This window comes from Typha angustifolia, chromosome 8 (genome assembly GCF_048772165.1).
Source record: "Typha angustifolia cultivar Huaian chromosome 8, ASM4877216v1, whole genome shotgun sequence".
Taxonomy (NCBI): domain Eukaryota; kingdom Viridiplantae; phylum Streptophyta; class Magnoliopsida; order Poales; family Typhaceae; genus Typha; species Typha angustifolia.
Window position 1 is genome coordinate 5,196,065 of NC_133246.1, and position 21,006 is coordinate 5,217,070.

Here is a 21,006-nt window from a genome sequence, read left to right on the forward strand (position 1 = left end):
TAATTTAGTGAATATGCGTAGACTATACTGTTAAATGTGTTAGTTAAACTTGATCAAATATTTGGGTTAAGTTAATAAATAATTTTCTTTTCACCCCTATATTATCATCATTTTCTACCAATGAACCCTTAAACTTTTTTATATATATAATGACCCCCTCTAAACTTTTATTTTTGGTACATAATGACCCTCTAATAGAAGGGGGTCAAGTTAGTATTTTTGATGGTTTAGAGGGTTATTATATACCAAAAAAGTTTCGAAGGGGTCATTGTGGTAAAGGGTGATAGTTCATGGGATGAAAATATTATCCCTTAAGATAACTATATTAAGAAGATTACAAAAAATACCATCAATGAACTTATACTTACCTAATATATATTGACTCAACTCAACCCAACTAAATATAGCTATCATGATCCAAAATTGGAATCATGACCGGCCATGTATTTTAATACACTTGAGACATACAAAGCCTTAACTAATACTTTCTAAGTCCGTATGACAAGAATTAATGTGAAAATATGACTTCGATAAATTCAATCCAATAATAATGAAAATAATTAATATCATCACAAATGTGTCTCTAAGCAAATTGAACTAGAACATAGTCTAAAACATAAAGACCAAAATAACTAAAAGGTAAAAATGGGTAAGTCCTAAGTGAAGGTGGGTCTTGGTGCATCTCACTCAATTGCCACGTCGACCAGTACCTGAAATATTAGGAAGTAAAATCCCATAAGTCAATAACCATAGCTCAGTGAGTAAAATCCACTTAAAAGCCAAATAAATCTGAATCTATAAACATAACTTGAATTAAATCCAATCCAATGATATAAAATGATAATTTTACTAAGCATGCTTATAGTAACAATAATAACGACACAAATAATAATAGGGTAAGTCATATCTTATAACATGCTTATTTCTAGTATATTGAATTTTTCACAATAATAATAATAATGTCATTTGTCACATTTGGGTCAATACTCTTTGGATCCACATTAATTAGAAGTCACCTCAAAATGACTTTCAAGTCTTTTACTCCTAGCTGATTCAATTATAATCACCAGGAGGTATCACTATGTGATAAACGCACTCTATCTCTTCCACTAATTATTGAGAGATATTAGAGTCACCTTAGGAAGTCTTTCGATTTAACTTAGGATTATTCCGTAATCTCGCCAGAGTCACCTAAGAAAGTCACTTTAATAATATGAAATAAGACTTTTTCTTGGACTTCAATTTTAATTAGATTTGAGTCAGCACGGAAAGTCGCAAGCGAAGACTGTTATCTCAATCATACCAAATATCAGTTATATTTTTCCACTATACTGAAGTGGAAGATATGCTCCGGAGCTTTTATTTGGATACGTGCATACTTATGATTTATACATAATACATAGTACTAGGGACAAATTGACCTGCAAATAAGATTGAAGTTAAATTTTAGCTGGAATTTTTTTCCTTCCAAGTTAGCTTATTGATAAAAGTTGACCCTCTTAATTACCATCTCCTATGCCGGCCCTAGCGCGGCTAGGGTTTGGCGTAGGACCTCCCCTCTCCATCAAAGGAGAACTTCCCTCTTGTTGGCCGTTGGTGAGGTTTACCTCACTCCCCTCCCTTAGTTGATGGGCTAGGGGAGGGAAGAACCCTCTTCTCTCCCTTCCCGTCACTTCTTCCTCTCCCTTAGTCTTTTTTACCTCCTCCCTTCTCTTCCTCTCTCCTTCCTTCTCCCCTCTCTCCTTCCTTCTTTTCCCTGAGCTCTTTCCCTTTTCACCATCATGCCAAAGTCACTACTCACCACAACCACCACCGCCACTATTCTTCGACTCTCTTAACCTCCAAAAATCCACTCGTTGCTGCCACTGCTCTCCTTCTCCTCTCCTCCCTTATTGGACTCGTGCTTAGCCACTACCCCTTCGTCGGATCTGAGCCTGCTTCACTCCGAGGACTTGCCGCCAGTTCTTCGCCCGATCTACTGCTGTCATGGTAGCTCTACCATCGTGGATCCTCCCTATCTCAAGTGCTCTCAGCCAGCAAGCCCACAACCAAGCTAGGTGGTGAGGCCCTCTAGTGGGGTGTAGGCCTAGGACCCATTCATAGTTATTGTTTGGGCTCGCCAGCACCTAGATTTGTTTGGACACAGTTGTTGTGCTTTTTTGCGATCCTTGGCTTGTTATTTTTGTTTGGCTCTATAACAGTATTAGGATATAGTAGGTTTTATTAATTTGCACTCTAAGTCTATCTTTGAGTATTTTTAGGACAATGTCTTGAGCTACTAGATTGATGGAACCAGTAATTAGTAAGTGGATAATGCCGAACTCAAGGCTCTTTGCTCCTAAGAATCTCATGAGCTTGTCTCTATAAATGTGGAGGAAATCATAATTGGAGTTTATCTAATAATTGAAACGGCATTGTTGCTCTTATCTCCCTATTTCTTACTCTAACCATTGACACCCTCTCTCACCTCCTTTCTTCCACCGCCCAAGTCTTTGATCGGCTTCCTCTAACTCCTAATCCCCCATCTTCTATAGTAACTTCTCCTCCTTCACACCAAAAGCTCTATAGCACCTATCTAGTCATTGAAGGGCTAACAAACTAGGGTTCATCCGACCTTTCGTCACTATTCGACTAATATTTTAAGATCTAGCCATCCAAACTCTGTGATCTTAGATTCGTTGGAAATGTCTCTTCAAGGGCGACAACATATTCAAAATTTAGCAAGATTCAATGATTAGATCCTCTAGAATACCCTTTGAAAGTCACCTCCTTAAATTAGTCCAAAACTGTTATGGATCAGATCAAGCTGGTTTGTAACAAGAAACTAACTCCAAATTTGATGAAAAATCTAAATGCATGCTTGGGCTCTACCTTACTCTTTCCTAACGAGGAATTTGCATACTCCTAGTCTACAAGCGGGTGGCGAAATTGAACAAAAAATAATCCACAAAAATTTATTTAAAACAACCTTTGCTTTATCTTTATTATAATCTACACCCTACCATCGGAAGAGATAGCTTATATTTTTCTTAATTAAAATCTCATGGGTGTTAAACAAATATCTAAAAATAAGAAACAAAATAGTAGCACGTATATTACTATAGAAAGAGTACCACATCCGCTCAAACTCCTTATAATTTCTACCATGAGAGAGAAATTAGCTCCCTAAGAAAAGAACCCTAAACCCTAAATGGTAGAAATTTCAAATCTTGCATCACCAAGCCTCCTGATTATATGATCATAGATAACGATCAAATTTGATGATGCACTTCCCTTTCGCGTTGACTGAAACCCAAACGGAGACCAACATCAGCATCAGCATGTGGTCGCACATACGTCGACGAAGCTAGGCTTGAGTTATTTCCTAGTACATTATGAATCGGAGAAAGCACCGAAGAGAGGTTCAAGGGTGAGTTCATCAAAGATATTCTCTCTAACTTGTTTTATTTATATAATTTTATTTTCAGTCTGTCCCGTTCTTTTCTTTTATCAATCATTATCATAAAAATACACTGGTCATATCATATATAACATACAAAGATATAAAATACGGGGGATTTAGATATTGGTTTTAGATATGGTCACTAATTATCTTCTTTAATATAAAATAAAAAATTCTATCCGGAGGCGGATCAAGTGACAATTATTCGACCCGGTTTAGCATGTAGAAATTAGACGGGTTAAATATCTCGTTCAGTCACGTCACAAATTCTAAATTACAATTTAACCCCTCGTTTCTCGGTCTTCCTTTCTACCGTGGCCATCCGATCCATGGCGTCGCTGGACTCCGACGTCACAATGGTTCCCGCCGGAGAGGGGTCGAGCTCTGCCGCCGCCTCGTCCTCCTCCGCCAAGAAGCCTAAGCGCTTCGAGATCAAGAAGTGGAACGCGGTCGCCCTTTGGGCCTGGGGTAAGACTCTAGAAACACTAGCCTCTCATCGCTTCCTCATCCTTGTCCGTAGGTTAGGGTTTATTCATTGTACGATTTTAGACTTGAATCGCCCGGATCGGTCGATTTGATTGGCTGAGTCTTTGCAGATATCGTTGTCGACAACTGCGCCATATGCCGCAACCATATCATGGATCTTTGTGAGTGATTTGCCTGTTTTCTCGTTTTATTTCGTTGTTTTAGAGCTAGAATTAGGGTTTGGGATCTTGGCAGGCATCGAGTGCCAGGCTAATCAGGCGAGCGCGACGAGTGAGGAGTGCACCGTAGCTTGGGGTATGTTTTGGATCTTACAAGCGTTGCTATTTGAATTTTTTTTTTATTTAGTAATTTTACATTTTTTTTAACTATTAAGTGATAGTGGAAACGTGGTAATGCTTTCTTTCCTTGTAGGCATTTGAGAATTGAGATATGCTTCTTCGTGTATACATTTCTTCTTTGTTAATTAATGTCGCCACTTAGTATCTTAGCAATCGATAGTTCTACGTTAATCTTGAAAGCCCCTTTCTCCTGATGTTTTCAAGATAATGTCAGAACTACGGATAGTATTTGGTAAAAGAGAAAATTTGAGCAAATCAAACTAGCTAAATAATTATTAGGTCATGATCATAGATACTGAAATTACTCATCAATTGCTAGTGTAGTAATTCTTTTTGCAATGGTTTCACAAGAACTGTTCATTTTCTGGAATAAGCTGCATGTTACTTTTATTTTGGTGATGCAAAGTTAACTGCAACATTGTGGTAGTCCAACTATATGGAACTATGAGGTAGTTTCTGCCACACTTGTGCAAAGTTGTTTTGACTTTTTTTTGTGGAGTAGAACTCATGCCATCATTGACAAAGTAGGTTATGACTTATGATAGCACTCAGATAGTCATGGTGGCTTTGTTGCCTTCTGTCATGCTATAGGTGTTAGCCCTCTTATGTTGTTCATGCTGAGAGGTAGTGCTAGAAATGAGAAACAAAAGAAAAGGAAGGAAAGATAGTGCCACCCGAAACCTGCAATTCTATTTCCAGAAGTTCAGTTCTAAAAGTACTACATGAGGACTAATTGGCTGGATTGTACTGTGCCCTGTTATTGAAACATAAACATTAGTAGATTGGGCTAGAGGAGGTTGGGGATCCTCTTGCCCAATCTCTTGGTTGCTGATCGAATATCATTGGATAGAGCTGTGATGCTATATTTGGAGCTGATATTCTTTACATCAACATAGATGTTTCATCTACAAGTGTTGATTGTGAGACGGATAAAGGTTCAGTGGGGATGAGAAAGGAGCATGAAGGTAAGGGATGAGGTGATCTTAGATATTATAATATTACTCAAAAGCTTATTATGAAAAGTGCATACTTGAGATATTTAATTTGAGTATACATATGCATTAGACATAGGCAATTAGTAGCTCAATAAAAGTTGAGGCGTAAAAAACATCGTTGGTTCCTTAGTATGCTTGCTGTCTGCTTTATCCAGTCCTTGATAGTCATGCAACATTGTTACATTGGTTAATTTAGTTAAAGAGAAAAATGTAACCAGGTCTCTTATTGCTGTATATATTTGCTTTTTGTCAATAACATATCTCTTCCTTCCTTATTTGACTAAATGCTTCTTGCTGCCTATCTTTGCATTTATCTGCTCTTGACATGCATGAAGTTTTTTCTTTTGCAAGTGCTTGTGGCCCATTTCCAAGTATTTAGCACAATTTGTCTTCTACATTATACTGAATCAAAGAATTCTGTGGTGATTCTGGCTTCTGTCTGGTATTGTGTAGGTGACTTCTTTTAGGGTCTTAAAACTGTTGCTCCTTAAAGTTGGGCATGCGATACACATGAATGTTTATGATATTTTTGTGTCTGTCTTTGAGTGATATTTTGAGTATCTCATCACCTTGTGATTACAATACAAAGATGGAGAGTTTTTGTCACCCTCTCTGAATTGCTTCTTATTTTTCCCACTACAGCTGTGCCTGCATCATTGTTAATCCCTGTACAAGTCAAATCTGAATAATGATATAACTCATGCAGATCAAGGATTAGTTGGTAACAAAATCCTGTTTGGTCTCTGTCCCCAAGCACCTCTAAGACTTCCATGTATTAAGTATTAACTTGGGGCTTGTCTTGATATTTTTTAATGCTTCTCTCTATCGGCAATTCTAATTTTATTCTTTCATGGGCTTCTGCTACTAATGTGCTATGACCACTACCGGCTTAAGCAACAATGCAGAATCTGAGTCTGATTGCTGTTGAATTATGTGCCTTTTGTTCAAACAGGTGTCTGCAACCATGCATTCCATTTCCACTGCATCAGCCGGTGGCTCAAGACTCGTCAAGTGTGCCCTTTGGGTAGCTATCTTTCTAACCTTGTAGCCTTCCTGAAATTGGTTTCTGTCTCTCTGTATTCTACTGACATCCCGTGCTTATATACAGACAACAGTGAGTGGGAGTTCCAGAAATACGGTCACTAGAGATTTAAAGATGAGCTCTGCCATATTTCCTTTTTGCTGCTATCTTAGTATGTTTAGAAATTGGGAATGCCAGATACCTCCTGTGTATCTTTCTCACCTTTATTTTCCTACAATTATCATCGTAAATGGTTGAACTTATGCTTTTTAAGAAAGGCAGTGTTATAAACATTAAGCAACTTGTGTCTGCGTGGTAAGGTTGATTCTGCTGATTTTTGCACATTTGGCTCACTTTGGTGTGAAGAACCAGTCACTCAAGGGAAACCCTGCTAGTAAGATATATCACCTGGGAGTTCTGTAGAACTTGGTTTGGGATTGCTTTCAAAAGATGTTGACAGCATCATTCAAGAGCCAATGATGATGTGATTATCGGTATGATTATTGGTACTTTCTCGTGAAGCTGAAATCTTCACTTGTTTTGCCTGGTCTTACGTTGATAATTTCTGCTGTGCGACGCAACACCCATTTTCAAACCCTCCTATATATTGTTTATCTTCCGTATGTTTTGTTCAGATAGAATGTGTTTAAGAGACAGTTTTGAAAGGTTTGTATGTATTGAAATGAGCAAGATCAGATCTCAGATACATTCCAAGAAAATAAAATTTTCAGCAGAGAAACAGAAAGCTATACAAGTTCTGGGTTCTGAAATCTACTGTCCTTGTGTAACGAGGGTGAGGAAAAATTGACAAATGGGTATGATTGGCTTAGATCAGTTATCTTCTTGAGGCTTCATTTGGAATTATTATCATCTTCAATACGAATGTATTCAGACCTGATTCTGTTTATCAATAGCTAGCTGTTGCTATGCCTACCAATAGCAGTCCTCAGTTTATATCTAATCTAAATATGTCTCCAAAGTTGGTTGTCAATGAAGGGTAAGTACCGGAGCTATGGGTTATGGGAACATTTATTTCTGCGAGTCCAAAGTAGGAATGTAAGGGTGTAAACTAGCTGAGCTTTAGCGAGCTTAACTCAGAAAATTTTCTAGTTTGAGCTAGGCTTGAGCTGAAAAAATAAGGATCGGCTTGGCTCGAGCTCGGATTAACGGTCGATGCACAACTAAGTTTAATAGGCTTAATGATAAAAGAAATTCTAAAAGCCAAAAAATTAAAAATACAAATCCTATAAGGTAGAATTAGCTCATACAGTGATACAAATAAATAATGAACATAAAATTTCTCATAATTCATGTGAACATTACAATATAATACAATATATATACTGCTAGTTTGCTATAGTATTGAGCTTAATTGAGCCGAGCTCGAGTGAGGCCAGTGCTGCCTCTGGTCGATTATACTTTCAAGCTTAAAATTTCAGCTAGCTCTAAATGAGCTGAGCCCACGAGCCCAAACTACTCCAAAGGCCAGAGAAACAAACTAATTAAAGCACTTTCCGTTTCAAGATTTTTATGAGCTGTGATTTGATATACAATTTCATGCAAAGTTGTGCAACGAGAAACTATATGCTGATAAACTAATACTGAATATTAAAACACATCAATATGAAATATCTTGTGATGAAGTTACAAATATAGAATTTCACAAACAACATTAGGAATCAGGGAACCAAATTGTACAGAGATGGTAATGGGAGGACACAAAGCAGGGTTGCTGTGACACAAGCAGGACTCATAAGTAGTATCTGGTGTATAGGACTCCTTCGCAAATATTACTTCATTCTTGCATTTCTTTCTCGTTCAATTCCCCTTGTTTTTTAATGCATTGATCTTCCGTTCCAGCTGCGGTGAAAGAAATGCATAAAATCCAATAGATATCTAAAGCAAAATGCCGAGATCTACATGGCAAAGGACATCTCTATTTGAGCACACAATTTAGGAAGATCGAGTATTTTCCTCTTTGTATGTAACGCATCTAAAGAGTCACTCCCAGCTCTCACTTTTTCTCTTCTTTGAAAATAGCTCCTGACTCTCTGATCTCATATGCAACCACTGCACTAGATGCATATTATCATGCACAGATCAGGCAGTTGATTTTAACTTTAAGGACACTTGCATATTCCGTGTTACATGTAAATGAAGCAAAGGTTAAATTTCTCATTCTTAGTTCATAACTGATGGAAATAATCTATTATAAGGTACACCAAATTTGTCATATATGATGTCCGTGTACTGGTAAACTGATGTAATTTTTCTCACCTACAGCAGGGAGGTAGAATTGCTGATTCTCAGACTAATAGGATGCGCAGGAAAACCAATGCGTAGATTTCAAGAATAATCTAGCAAATATTGTTTAAAATTACCTGAGCAGTTTCCATCTTTAACCTCTGCAACTCTTCAGAAAGTTCTGTTATGCTAAAATTGTGGAGAGGTTTCAGTCCAATGTCTGATAAGATAGATACATTAAATTTGGAAAAAATTTATAATACCTTTGTTGTAGTTGTGCCGCATAAGTTTGTAATTCCTTCTCCCTACTAGGTGCAAGGCAAAGCTGCAGATGAATAGATTGAGGTTGTTATAGAGTTGCTTCTTTGATAAATTTAATAAATAGCATCCTACCAGTGAAGTTATATGCAGTGTGAACCCTATTGTTGGAGAGGCTGTTTTCATGAGTCAAACCCAGAAAGAGGCATTATGATAAACCTTAAAAGTCATACTAACAACTAAGTGATTAGAAGTTAGAACCAGTGGACATATTAAGAGATAACCTACATAATACTACATTAACGTTACTCTATATAAGCCTACAGCTAAGGAAGAAGTAAATCTGCAACCCCTAATAATTCATCAATTACAGCAGAGTAATGAATAGGCAATAAAATTGTTAAATTGACTAACAAGAAGTTAAGATAACATGTCATATAATAGATCGCACAAGCTTGATGCGCTTCTTTCTGCACCACAAACTAGAAGGATAGCTTAGTAAATGATGTGGGTATTAATAAGTTAACAAGTCTGAATTTCTCCATTTTAAAATACAATGTAATTTTAGCTTAATCATGATTTGCACAGTGATTTACAATTTCATCCAAAATTTCCTGGTAAGAAACTGGGGGAAATAATTATTCGGAAAACATACCTGTGACCAATCACTGGTACCTACATTGGGAGCTTGTGCCTGAAGGCCTGTCTCAAACAGATATTTTAGTTTATAATGTCAAGCAAAATTGAAAAAATTGATGCTGAATGATGAAACAAACAAGTCATGCTACCAGAGGGTTGCTCAAGACATCTGATCAATTTAAGTAGTTGTTCCTGCCAATAACAGAAGTGAACACTGAAACATCTGAAGGTAATACATATCCCAAGGGAAGTTCTGCAGAATACCTTCTGCATGTCATTTTGCTGCAAACAGAACTGCAAGAATGGAAGAAATGAAACAACATGGAGGGTGGGTCTTGTTGGTGCTCCGCAAAATTGGTTTTCTTTGATGTTTGACAATGAATTTACCTAAAGAGGTCATCACATGACAAGTGAAAAGGGAAAAAAAAAGATGTAAAATTATATAATTAAAGAGATAGTTGCTCTGAAGCCAATTTGTTTAATCTTAGAAAAATTCATAACAAATAAATGCTTTGAAAATAAAAGAGAAAATGTACAATCAGTTATGTCTAAACTCTACAACTCAGGACAACAAGATGGTCGATACTCAACAGGGAGATTTTCTTTCAATTCTTAGTTAACTAGATCTGTCTCTCTTAATAAGCAAAAATTTCGGCTGAATACATTTTTGGCAGTACATCAACAGATTACATGGCAAGCTAGTAGTTCAAACTTTCCTCTGTAGCACAATGGATTTGCATGGTGAAACTTCTATTAGGAAATTCTTTTCTTTAGAGGCAAACGACACTTACTATCAAATTCAGGCCTTGATATTATGCAGACTCCATAATTATGTTCCAAAAGAACCTCTAGATTTGCAGAAAGGAACTCAGCAACATCAGAATATTATACAAACCTCAGATGGTCAATACACTTGTTGAACATTTTTTTCCACACGCAGAAAATTTACCATGGAAATGATTTCATGTCAAATAAGTCTGCTTACATTTTGTCCAGTGCCCAACCATAATTTTTATAAGAACTGAAGTTGCTGTAAAATATTTAATATGATAATCCATTTCTGTTTGGTCCTCTTATATCTAGACCAGTTCTGTCCTATTTGATCTATTAATCTATTCAATTTAAGTCAATAAAAGTCGATCATGATGACAGATTTTTATTTATTAACTTCATACATATTTCTCAATATAAGCATGAACACATTCTTCGCCAAAAAGAAGAAATTGGTTTTAAGCATGAGATCATATATGTCTCAGTCAGCCATTTGATTGCAGAAAAGTCCAATCACTCTATGATCATGTTTTGGCGTGTGCAAGAAGAAGAGAATATATATGATTCATTCCTAGTTGTTTGTGCTGCCTTTTCTATCTTTTTTTCTACTTTAGGTACTTAAGTACCTTTGGAGCAACATCAGCTGATGTAACCTGAAACCGCCCCTTCTGTTGGATGAACTTTCCTTCTGATGATTCCTCCTGTCCTTTTTCTATCATGCGGGAACATTAGCAGTCAAGTCTAGAAATACAAGCAATGATTGTAAAGTAAAACATAAAACCGTTCTTGGTTTGAAGGAGAAATGTTTTTAAGTTTCAACGGCTCCACAGCCATCACATACACACATGCATGCACAAGCAGACGGACATGCACACATACACATGCACATGCACATGCATGCACACAAAAAGAGATATTGAATAAGCCAACGACAAGAATATCATACCAGATGAAAGGTTGTGTAGGTCTTTCATTTGACAGAACAACATAGAGCCAGTATTGTTACTTTCCTATGGATGTTTCTGATGCAAATCATCTCTACGTAAGCATGGCGAATATTTATGTAAGTTTCCCTACAAAAGTTCAAATTTTCATAAATTGGAAGGGTGCATACTATCAGAAACAAAAGGAAAAGGGAACCCATAACAGAAAGCTAAATGAACTCATCTTCTAGTGCCGATTATAATTCTACGGCAAACAATTCATTCCTTGAATAGATTCGTAAAGTTTACTTCTTTAGCATCAAGTTTCGGCGTAAATTAGAAGCCCAATTAGCAACATCCAGCTCAACTTTTTAGCAAGAAGTAATCAAATTGAAATGAGATCTCAACTTACAGCAGTCCACCGCTAAGAATTAGCACCGAGATCCTTATCTGCCTGGAAGAGGGGTGGTTCGCGATGCTAGGGTTCGATTCGGGGCCACCAAGATTTAGAACGGTGGGCTGGATAGAGATCGCGATACGAAGAAACGAAGATCGGAGGTCGAAGAGATCGAAGCGGAAGGGATAGAGTGGGGAACTAAAAAGTACTGAGAGAGAGAGAGAGAGAGAGAGAGAGAGTAACACTTTCTATATCATCATTAATTTGCCACAATTATCCACTTCCATCGAACACTAATAATTTGTACCTAACACTAACGAGTCATTCAAGGAGGGGAATTCTTCGTGATTCAGGACACTAACAAGAGATCGATCGTGCGTGGAAGTAAACAGCCCAAGCCTTAAGAGAAGAGAAGGCTGACACCGAGAGGGTTTTCGGCTTCCTAATACTATTATTAGTGGGTGTAATCAAGCTCAGGAGCTTGATCGAGCCTAGCTCTAGCTCTGATCAAGTTTGAATTGAAAATGATTTTGAGCATATATTTTTTTTTATCAAGTTTGAAATTGAAATTATTTCAATTTGAATCAGTTTTGAACTAATTTTGGGATCGAGCCTAAATGAGCCGATCAATTAGTCATTTTAAGCTTAAATCAATTCAAACTAAATTTTGAGTTTAATCAAGCTTGAATTAAATTAAGCTTGATTTAGACTTGAATCAAACTTAAAATAAGGCCTAATTCAAAAGATAAACTAATAGAAATATTCATGTATTTAGAAAAGATATAATATGATTAGAATTTAGAGTTAAATCTATAAAATCAGAGTATATAATAATCCACTTAAGTAAATCTTAAAATATAATAGAATTATAGTCTACAATAAAAAAATATTATAATATTATATATATATTATAATTATTTTAAGCTTTATCGGGCCTATTTAATCGAGCCGACTCATGATCAAACTTGACTTGAATTATTTTCAAGCCTATTTTAAAAATCAAGCTTGGCTCAACTTATTTTCAAGCCGAACTTAATCGAATCTTATCGAGTCGATGTCAAGTGGGCTTGATTATTTTTGACAGCCCTACCTAATATTGAAGCCAGTTCCCCCATAAGGAGAATCCTTAGCATGCCAACCATCAGAATTAACTTTGATCCAGCCCAAAGGGATTGACTCTCACCGAACCCAAATAGTACAATGTTCTAGGTTGCCAATCCCCTTGCTCGCCCCAAAGATACTCATGAGCTAGATTAATGGTCTTCCTTGCAATAGAGAGAGAGCAGTAGGAGAGTGGCTGCCAAAGATCTTGGCATTCCTCCCTTTCCAAATCGCCCAACAAGTAGATTCTAATATAGCCAACAAGAAATTCTTAGGCCAACTAAATCCAGTTGGATCATATACAAGAGGGCCTTTGTGCCCAAGTAGGGCCCCAACTAGATTCCATACTTCAATATAAGCTCGGCAACTAAAAAAGAGATGATTGACGGATTGACTATTCAGACCGCAGAGGATGTAGGATCATCTAGACCCAAATCAATATCATGGATGTAAGCTCTAGTCTGTTGACAGCCCTAGAATAATTTCTATAAATAAATATCAATGTGAGGCGAAGTAGGGATAGCCCATAAGACAGACCACCATTTGCAATCAGAATTTTCAACAGACTTAGAGGAGAGAAAGATATAGATGGACCAAGTAATGGCCTTGCCTTTGGTTCAAACCTCAAGACTTTCATTAGTTAGTCGTATGAGAGCAATTTCTATAAAAAAAATCTATAATTGCTTACTCGACATAACTGTAGTTTAATAAATTATTTGAAAATTAGAATTGTATAGTATTAAGTTGTGTTTGGATGTGAAATAGACATAACACAGTATTAAGTTGTGTTTGGATGTGGAGTAGGCATAACTTTCTCCTATTATAGTGAGGCTATAATGATTTAGTATTCAAATAATAGTTTATATCAAAACTAGATTGGGAATAGTTATTATTTTCTCTCCTCTACTCTTCCTTTCAATATTTATATTTATAAATAAAATTTAATTACCCTTTTGTCATTAAAAAGATATCACTTTAATCAACTATCATTTCAATCCTTCTATTATTTTCTTCTCCTCATCCGTCCGCTATAAATATTATTTTAGTCATTTACAAATATCTCCTAAATTAATTATTTTTTATCACATTAAATATAATTATTATATAAAAATCAAGAATAATATACTAAGTATAATTATTATTGCTTTGGGGATGCTTGCTTGAGTGTTTTTCTGAATACTATATTAATAAATGTAGTGTTTAATTCAAAAACAATTGTTCGATTTGACGCATCAAATTTAAATTTGCACCTTTTTTGAATTTGCACACGTTGTGTACGATTTATATCTTTTGGGGGCAACCCACATTAGTTTAGAATGCTAAGTTTCTAGCCTAGAAGGACTTATGGAAACAAAAGTATAATGAGAGTTTTACTAGCTACGTAAAAGAGTTTATTCCTTCATATTGTCCATCTCTACTAGAATGGAAGAAGACTGTTTATTCTACTTTCTTAAATGGTTGGACACATAAAGAGTTGGTGGCTCGAGGCATTAACGGCCTCAATATCACCATCACTAAAAATTTGCCCGAGTATGAGTGAAGTGGTAGCTATCTTGCCAAGATAAAATTAGCAATGTATATCTATGGCAATGATAGAGGAGATGTCCGTAAGGAATGTGCTAAGGATACCTTTAAGGGTGTGCTCAAGAGGAAAAAAACTATGTTTGTAAAGAGAATCATTAGGCATAGACTATTAAAGGCACAAAAAACTTAGCATTGTCCAAGTCGCAAAAGATGAAGATAGGGAAAAGATGAAGGTTAGAGCACTCTAATTCATCAACACATATAGGGATAGGATTGCGATGGCAAACCCTATGAGAGAAAAGGGCTGATGTATGTCAACATGATAGTGAACGAAGTAGCCACTCGTGCGATGATCAACATTGGTGCAACGTATAGATTAATGTTCGATGTTTGCAAAGCGACATGGTCTAAATCTAGAGGACTATTGTATGAAGGGGACGCACTTCAAAGCTCACTCAATGTTGGTTTGAGAGTGAAAAAACTAAATTTTATCATCTTATAATCTATGAAGTGTTGTAAGTGATTGAGAGCTTTTTACTAGTAGAAGAATGTATTTATACAATTCTACTGCCTAATTTTTATTCTACTACTATTACGCTTATGTGTGAGAAAATCTTGTTCAATCTTATGATAAAGGTTGATGCCAAACGGGCTTTTCTCCTACGAAGGGTATGTGATCTATGGTATAAAAAGATACTATTGTAATTAGTGGGGAGATATCATCTTTTGATGTTGTCGTCATAGATATTATTCTTAAAAAAGAAAATATTTCAAGCATAATAAGAACAAGGAGCCTACAACAGAAATTGAACCCTTCGAGGATCGCATGTCTTCGTTTGAGGACAACCATGGACGCATAGGCCATCGACTAGATCTATTAAAGAGCCATTATGTTAGCTTTGAGCATATACAACTTCTAGAGAAGAAGAACATTCAAGCCACCACGAGTGCCTTCAAAACTCAATTTCATAAGTTCAAAGCAGAGTTTGAACATGGCCAAAGATTTCAAAGTCAACCCTTGAAGCGTGTAGATCTGGTATAAAGGTTATGAGCTTAGATAATTTCTAGTTGATTCTTAGTCAAGAGTTCGTCATTTCTATCAAGGCTACACCTATGTCACACCTTGGAGCAATGGGTATCATAGACAAGGCAATAAGTATTATGGACAAGATGATGTCAAGCATGGTGCAAACTAACGAAGGTCATCTCCTCGAGACAATGACAAAGATGTTGTCAACCCTACACTAAGCGAGATAATGAATTAAAAAGCATACACTTTGTTCTTGGGAGACCCTGAGAGATTTGGAAAAGAAACTCCACTTTATGAGCTAGAGTGTTGTAGGATTCTTGCTAGAGTGACTGCTACAAGAATTGTAGCAAGTTGGAGGTGTGTGGGCAGTATTTTTCACTTTCAAAACCATCCCACTTTGTTGAGAAGCCTCAAGCCTTTGTTGGGACATCTTTGAAGACCTAAAAAGGTTGGTGTAAGGCACCAATCTATGTGTAACTTTTCTAGCACAGCTAGATGAAAAGTGAAGCTTAGGCATCATTGTAGACTTGCTGAGCTGCTAGAAATTTGTGTACACTTTGTTTGAACACTTAATTTGCTGTAGGACATGTCCACGTCGAGCTAGAAGCGTTGGACAACCCACAATGCACCCTTTTTGAGTTTGAGTGCAGATTTGTGTGGCTTTTAGGGACAACACACGTTATTTTGGGGCAGTACATATGTGATAATTTTGTAAGCTTGTAATGTGTGTTCTTTAGTGTATAATTTAGATACCTTTCACCTCTATACAAAGAATAAACATTTATTAGCCTTTGAGAATCAAGGAGCGAGTTTCACTTGCATATAATTCACCGAGCATTATAAGTGAGCTGAGAGTTTTTAGCAACAAAGAATATTTCTTCTACTACTACTAAACTTATGTGTGGCAAAACTTGCCAACCCTGCAAAGAAGATTGTGTGTCTGTGATAAGCAAATATTTCTCAGGAAATTCCTAGTTTCAGTCCTTTGTTTCGGCTACTTTGATGCAAACTTTGGAACTGAAGCTCTCAGGTGTCAGGACTCCCAGAATGCTGAACTTCCCAGCATTCTTCCCAGAGAAACAAAAACTGAGTTCAGAGACCGGTGCGAAGCATTTAAAGCTAGAATAATAAACCTAAATATAGTTTCTTCTCAAACACATGATTAAAATACAATAGGCATTCACCATCTGATTCTTGGACCTCGAGGAGTTTTCTAGCATCAACACAACTAAATTCTCTGTTCAAGAAGTAATGATGAATTCTACTAACAATTTTGAGAACAACTAGAATAACCCCTGTAAAAATTATTATACAGCCAAACAATCAATTATCTCGCAATCATTGAGCCCTTCTATTCCTTTTTTTATCTTCCCACCTAAACTAATGGATACAACAACAGATAAGATTCTTATTATACATATAACTTCATGATTCAGTATGAGCTGTCATGCTGCAATTGCATCTCTTTTAGTAATTTGGGTGTTGCTCTCAAGGAGATTCTCCAATGATCTTGCCTTCCTGCTCCTGACTCTGCCAGCTTCCTTCAACAGCTCAGCCAACCTCCTCTTCTCATCATCTACATCTGGGTTGGCTGTCCCCAGCTTGTCCTCCCTCATCCCCACAACGTACTCCAAGATCTCTATGGCTTCATCCAGCCTGCACCAAAGAGGAAGCATAGGTAAAATGGTATTACCGCTGTTCATCGAAATACTAAATTAGTACAAGTAGTTTAATATCAAAAAATATATCAAAAGGTGATGGCTCAGAAAAATAAGAGGAATCCAAGGCTATTGATGAATATGAGAACCGTCCCTAGACCTTTAATTTAACATGGCAAGGTCAAACTTGTACAGAAGTTTAGTGATATTTACAAAGCAAAAAGGTACTATCTATAGCACGACTTGCTAAAAGATCAAAAATATAACTTTTCAAGAGATGCTAAGAGAGTCCAGAGGGATCAAGAAAGGTAAAAGTAAAAAAACATTGTTGGACTTAAACTGACGTGATTTCTTTGTTAATCAGGTTTTTCCACCATACCTGTATTAGTAAGAGAGGTTTACCAGAACCTTGCCTACTACAAACTAACAGATTCACAAAACTATCCAACCTTATGTAAGTAATTTGAACTTAACTTTAGGTTTCATCTTATTGAATATCTTACTACTGTTGGAAGTAAATCAATGTGCATTTATTAGTCAATAGCCTACAGGGTGGATACTAATGGCCACTCCATAAAGCTGCAGGCCACATGCAATTACTGCTCATGGGAAGATTCCAAGAAGAACCAATAGAGGAAACACAAAGGAAACAAAGAAATAAAGTATATAGTAACTGTAGTTAAGTAAGCAACCACACAGGACAAATGATAAGAGAACAAACGATTACAGTAATCAGTAGTAATCCAACAACTTAATGAAGCAAGTAGGGGAAGTAAAAATACTCCTTTAAAAAATTACAACTTTATAAAGCAAGCAAAAGTGTAACATTGCATCGACATGACTATCCATATTAGGATTCAGTTGCACGAGGACAGATCTTACGCCCTAAGATATGATAAACACAAGAATTCCAAGCAAGAAAAGGTCAGTTTTATAGATAATGTTTATGTTAAAGAAATGTACTGGGCTATGGATTATTCCACCTATAGATTCCTTGTAGTACATCACACCAGTTTTGAAATGAGGTGCGATATTATGGACTTGATAATAGTTTCAGCGCCTCAAGTTACTATGCTACTCAGTTGCTTGATTCTAGGGCAATGAAGATGTTAAAGCTGACACATACCTTACTGTCTATGCAACTCAACATGATATGGACAAATAATCATACAGAATGATTTGCCACACTTGGGAGTCTAGATGAAAAGTGGAGGATTCTTCCTATTCACAAAATCGGGTTCATCTTTAAGCCATGATGTACAGAAAATGCACAAAATAGTAAAAGGTCCTGTGCCAATTAGTCCAATCATGCTCAGAATCCTCAGATAATTCAGTAAATCAATTCTAGCAAATATATACTAAGATAATTCTTGTAAGCAAAAAATTAAGAAGTGTTGATACCTTCCCATAGCATCATATGTTCCAGCAAGATTGCTGTACACTCCGAGTGTATCTGGATGATAAGGTCCATATTCTTGCTCAAGGATGCTCCTAGCTTCCTCGAACAGTTCTGCAGCCTCATTTATAGCATACCTCTGAACACAAGTTAGTCCCATCTGATTCAGGGCAATGCCAAAGAATGCAGACTTTTTCTCACCACAAGCTCGGAGTTTAGTGATCGCATTCTTGAAGGAAGCATAAGAGTCTGTATAATTCCCGACGATATAGTACAGCACTCCAATTTGGGCCTCAATTCCAGCGATTGTGCTCTGCTGACCAGCAGAATTGTTATACATCTTCAATGCTTTCTGAAGTAACTTCAGTGCCTGCTCATGCTCGTTCATTGATTCATATATTGCTGAAACATCAGTGAGCCCTGTAGCAATTTCCTCAGGAGAGGTTCCTGGAATAGGCTTTTGATAGATACGGAGGGCATTTTCACAGTAGGACTTTGATTCCCGCAGCTTTCCAGTCTTATTGTACAAATCAGCAAGACGTACAAAGACAGAAGCTACAGTAGGATGGCTCTCCCCTTTACTGGTTTTATATACAGTGAGAGCCTTCTGGTAAGCAAAAACAGCCTCATCATATCGAGCCAAAGAGAGATAGATGTCACCTATACTGCTATCAACAGAAGCAACCTCCGTTTCTTGGCCATTGGCCACCATGGCCATGCTAGCTAAGACTAGATGCTCAAGAGCTGCTTCATGATCACCCTTTGTATCACAAATAAGACCCATAAGTCTCCTGTCTGCTGTTTCTTCTAGAGAAGCTGGCTCACCCTTCTCTTTGTGGATATCAAGAGCCATCTGGCACAACCTCTGTGCCTCATCAAGTTGCAGTGCTTGCACATGAGCTTCCGCTAAGTACCGGCAAGTCTCACCAACTCTGGGATCCATATCACCCAATGCCTGCTTCTGGATTTGCAGTCCTGCTTCATAGCAGTTTAGAGAGCTCTCAAGCTGACCCAACATGGCATAAGTATCACCTAACTGCATGTAACCCGAAAATTTAGCAAGGGCATGCTCTTGCCCTTCTTCAATGACTGGGATCTCAAGAGAATGCAGAAGTAGAGGGATGGCCTCGGAATATTGTTTTAAGTTACAGTATATTGCTGCTAAAACATGCAAGCTCATGACCAAATTTAAACTCGGCTTTCCATCAGCACACTTCTCAAATGATTTGGCTGCTCGAAGAGCATATTTCAAAGCTCTGCGTGGGTTATCTGAAGCAATCAAATCCCTTGCATGCTTAAGAAGAAAAGGCCCAAGGTCTGGGTTATCCAATCCGGCTTCAGATGGATCTTCAGTCCCATTCTGTGAATTTGCCTCCCCCAGTAGATAATTCTTTTGTATCTTCACACGAGCAACTCTACTGCCAAGCCTCTTCACACTGTTCTCACCTTCCTCTGCTGATCCTTTGCTGTTTGAGTTGGACTTCTTCGATGCATCAGATTCCAAATGTAACCGAGAAGCCCTCTTTGACTTTTTGGATGAGTGAGAAGAAACATTGGGAGAGTGAATCTTAGCTGGAGTAGCATGCTTGCCATCAACTGATCCGTTCTCAATTTCAGTGCTAACAATGGCGTCATTCCCGTCCTCTTCCTCCTCTATTACCTTGACAGCTTCCATCTCACCACCGACGAGATGACAAAGCTCGGAATCTATCCTTGATTCCTCACCATAGGATCTGAAGCTATGCCGTGACGGAGACCCATCACTGGAGCTCTCCATCTCACACACATTATTGTAAAGCTGCTCAATTGAGGGCTCCATGCAAGCCTCAACACGGAGTTCCAGAGCTTCGCTTGGAGCACTATTTGGGTTCGGAGAAGCCCTCCCGGATTTGGGAGTGGACAAATTCTCTTTGATATGAGAAGAATTCATCTCATCTGATGCCTCTCCTCTACCAACCCCGTCGATCATAATTCCAGGCATCGTGCCAGAGGTAGAAATCAGCAAAACCAAAATGGTAAATTCCAAATCCAACAGTATAAGATCCTTCTAGCCAATTACGGGATAGGGAACAATTTCCTGCAGGAAACAAAAAGGAATCAGATTTGACAGTAAAATCAAACAGTTTACAGAGATCATCTGCACCAGTACAATCTCCTTCAATATCTAGGCACACTGCGGACATTGTTAATAAAGTCACTCTGTCAGGAAATTTATCCAGGATCCGAAAAGAATAAAACATATGGAACGTTTAGATCTTTTGTTAATAAAACAAATAAAAGCACTAAAGCAACAAAACCAAGTTAGCAAAAATTGAACCTTTCCACGAAGAACAAACAGGAAGTGGCCAAATCATACATCTCCAAGATGAATCCAACAGATCATAACCAGAAAAATATTAAAAAAGGATCCAATATCACCAGATCACTGAGAAGAATCAACACCAAGCCAATTCCACAAATGGGCATTCATCAAGTTACCCGAAGATCTCGTGAGATCCATTTCACAATATCACCTCCATGGCAACAAACAAACCCACAAAATGTAGGAAAAATTTCAAATCTTTCGTAATATGTTACGCGCCCACCAATCCGGAATCGGATTCAGTAGCTCATAAGAACTAAAAGAAAACCCCATCAAATCGCAAGATAGAAACAAACGCAGAGAGAGAGAGAGAGAGAGACAGAGATCGTACCCTAAAAAGCCGCCATTAGACGAAAGCTTTGAAGCTTTTCTTCTCCTGTATAGAGATTGCTGAAAGAGAGACCGGTGACAGGAATATAAG

General features: G+C 37.4%; 3 protein-coding genes across 6 annotated transcripts; 1 reads left to right on the forward strand and 2 right to left on the reverse strand.

Annotated features, from left to right (window-relative positions):
* The first annotated feature begins 3,711 nt into the window (after window positions 1-3,711).
* Window positions 3,712-6,579, forward strand: LOC140765692 (RING-box protein 1a). The gene is made up of 5 exons (XM_073104895.1): window positions 3,712-3,910; window positions 4,039-4,089; window positions 4,163-4,222; window positions 6,214-6,285; window positions 6,370-6,579. The coding sequence occupies exons 1-5, from the start codon at window positions 3,772-3,774 to the stop codon at window positions 6,405-6,407; spliced, it is 360 nt and encodes a 119-aa protein (XP_072960996.1). The 5' UTR covers window positions 3,712-3,771; the 3' UTR covers window positions 6,408-6,579.
* A 1,288-nt stretch (window positions 6,580-7,867) lies between these two features.
* On the reverse strand, window positions 7,868-11,902 carry LOC140765498 (uncharacterized). Of its 4 annotated transcripts, none has more exons than XM_073104620.1 (9): window positions 11,530-11,895; window positions 11,141-11,267; window positions 10,821-10,906; window positions 9,688-9,810; window positions 9,573-9,615; window positions 9,440-9,486; window positions 8,790-8,851; window positions 8,664-8,707; window positions 7,868-8,142 (listed from the first exon to the last, which is right to left on the reverse strand). In XM_073104620.1, exons 2-8 carry the CDS (start codon window positions 11,181-11,183, stop codon window positions 8,698-8,700), a joined length of 414 nt encoding a protein of 137 aa, XP_072960721.1. In that variant the 5' UTR covers window positions 11,184-11,267; window positions 11,530-11,895; the 3' UTR covers window positions 7,868-8,142; window positions 8,664-8,697. The 4 variants fall into 4 exon arrangements, with proteins under 4 accessions (XP_072960721.1, XP_072960719.1, XP_072960720.1 ...); XM_073104618.1 differs by having other exon boundaries at window positions 8,664-8,715; window positions 11,530-11,890; XM_073104619.1 differs by lacking the exon at window positions 7,868-8,142 and adding an exon at window positions 8,149-8,352 and having other exon boundaries at window positions 8,664-8,715; window positions 10,821-10,935; window positions 11,530-11,902.
* Window positions 11,903-16,409: 4,507 nt separating this feature from the next.
* Window positions 16,410-21,006, reverse strand: LOC140764973 (protein KINESIN LIGHT CHAIN-RELATED 2-like). Its single transcript, XM_073103863.1, has 3 exons — window positions 20,917-21,006; window positions 18,229-20,300; window positions 16,410-16,825 (listed from the first exon to the last, which is right to left on the reverse strand). Exons 2-3 carry the CDS (start codon window positions 20,202-20,204, stop codon window positions 16,615-16,617), a joined length of 2,187 nt encoding a protein of 728 aa, XP_072959964.1. The 5' UTR covers window positions 20,205-20,300; window positions 20,917-21,006; the 3' UTR covers window positions 16,410-16,614.

Bases quoted from the DNA above. Each gene is read 5' to 3' on its own strand.
- LOC140765498 (XM_073104617.1), bottom strand. From the start codon at position 11,183: ATGTTGTTCTGTCAAATGAAAGACCTACACAACCTTTCATCTG. The intron at 9,811-10,820 runs GTACTTAAGTAC...TGACCTCTTTAG, and splicing joins CAGCTGATGTTGCTCCAAAG to GTAAATTCATTGTCAAACAT. The intron at 9,616-9,687 runs GTATTCTGCAGA...TGTTATTGGCAG, and splicing joins AGCAAAATGACATGCAGAAG to GAACAACTACTTAAATTGAT.
- LOC140765692 (XM_073104895.1), top strand. From the start codon at position 3,772: ATGGCGTCGCTGGACTCCGACGTCACAATGGTTCCCGCCGGAGAGGGG. The intron at 4,090-4,162 runs GTGAGTGATTTG...GGATCTTGGCAG, and splicing joins CAACCATATCATGGATCTTT to GCATCGAGTGCCAGGCTAAT. The intron at 6,286-6,369 runs GTAGCTATCTTT...GCTTATATACAG, and splicing joins TCGTCAAGTGTGCCCTTTGG to ACAACAGTGAGTGGGAGTTC.
- LOC140764973 (XM_073103863.1), bottom strand. From the start codon at position 20,204: ATGCCTGGAATTATGATCGACGGGGTTGGTAGAGGAGAGGCATCAGAT. The intron at 16,826-18,228 runs GTATCAACACTT...TCTTTGGTGCAG, and splicing joins ACATATGATGCTATGGGAAG to GCTGGATGAAGCCATAGAGA.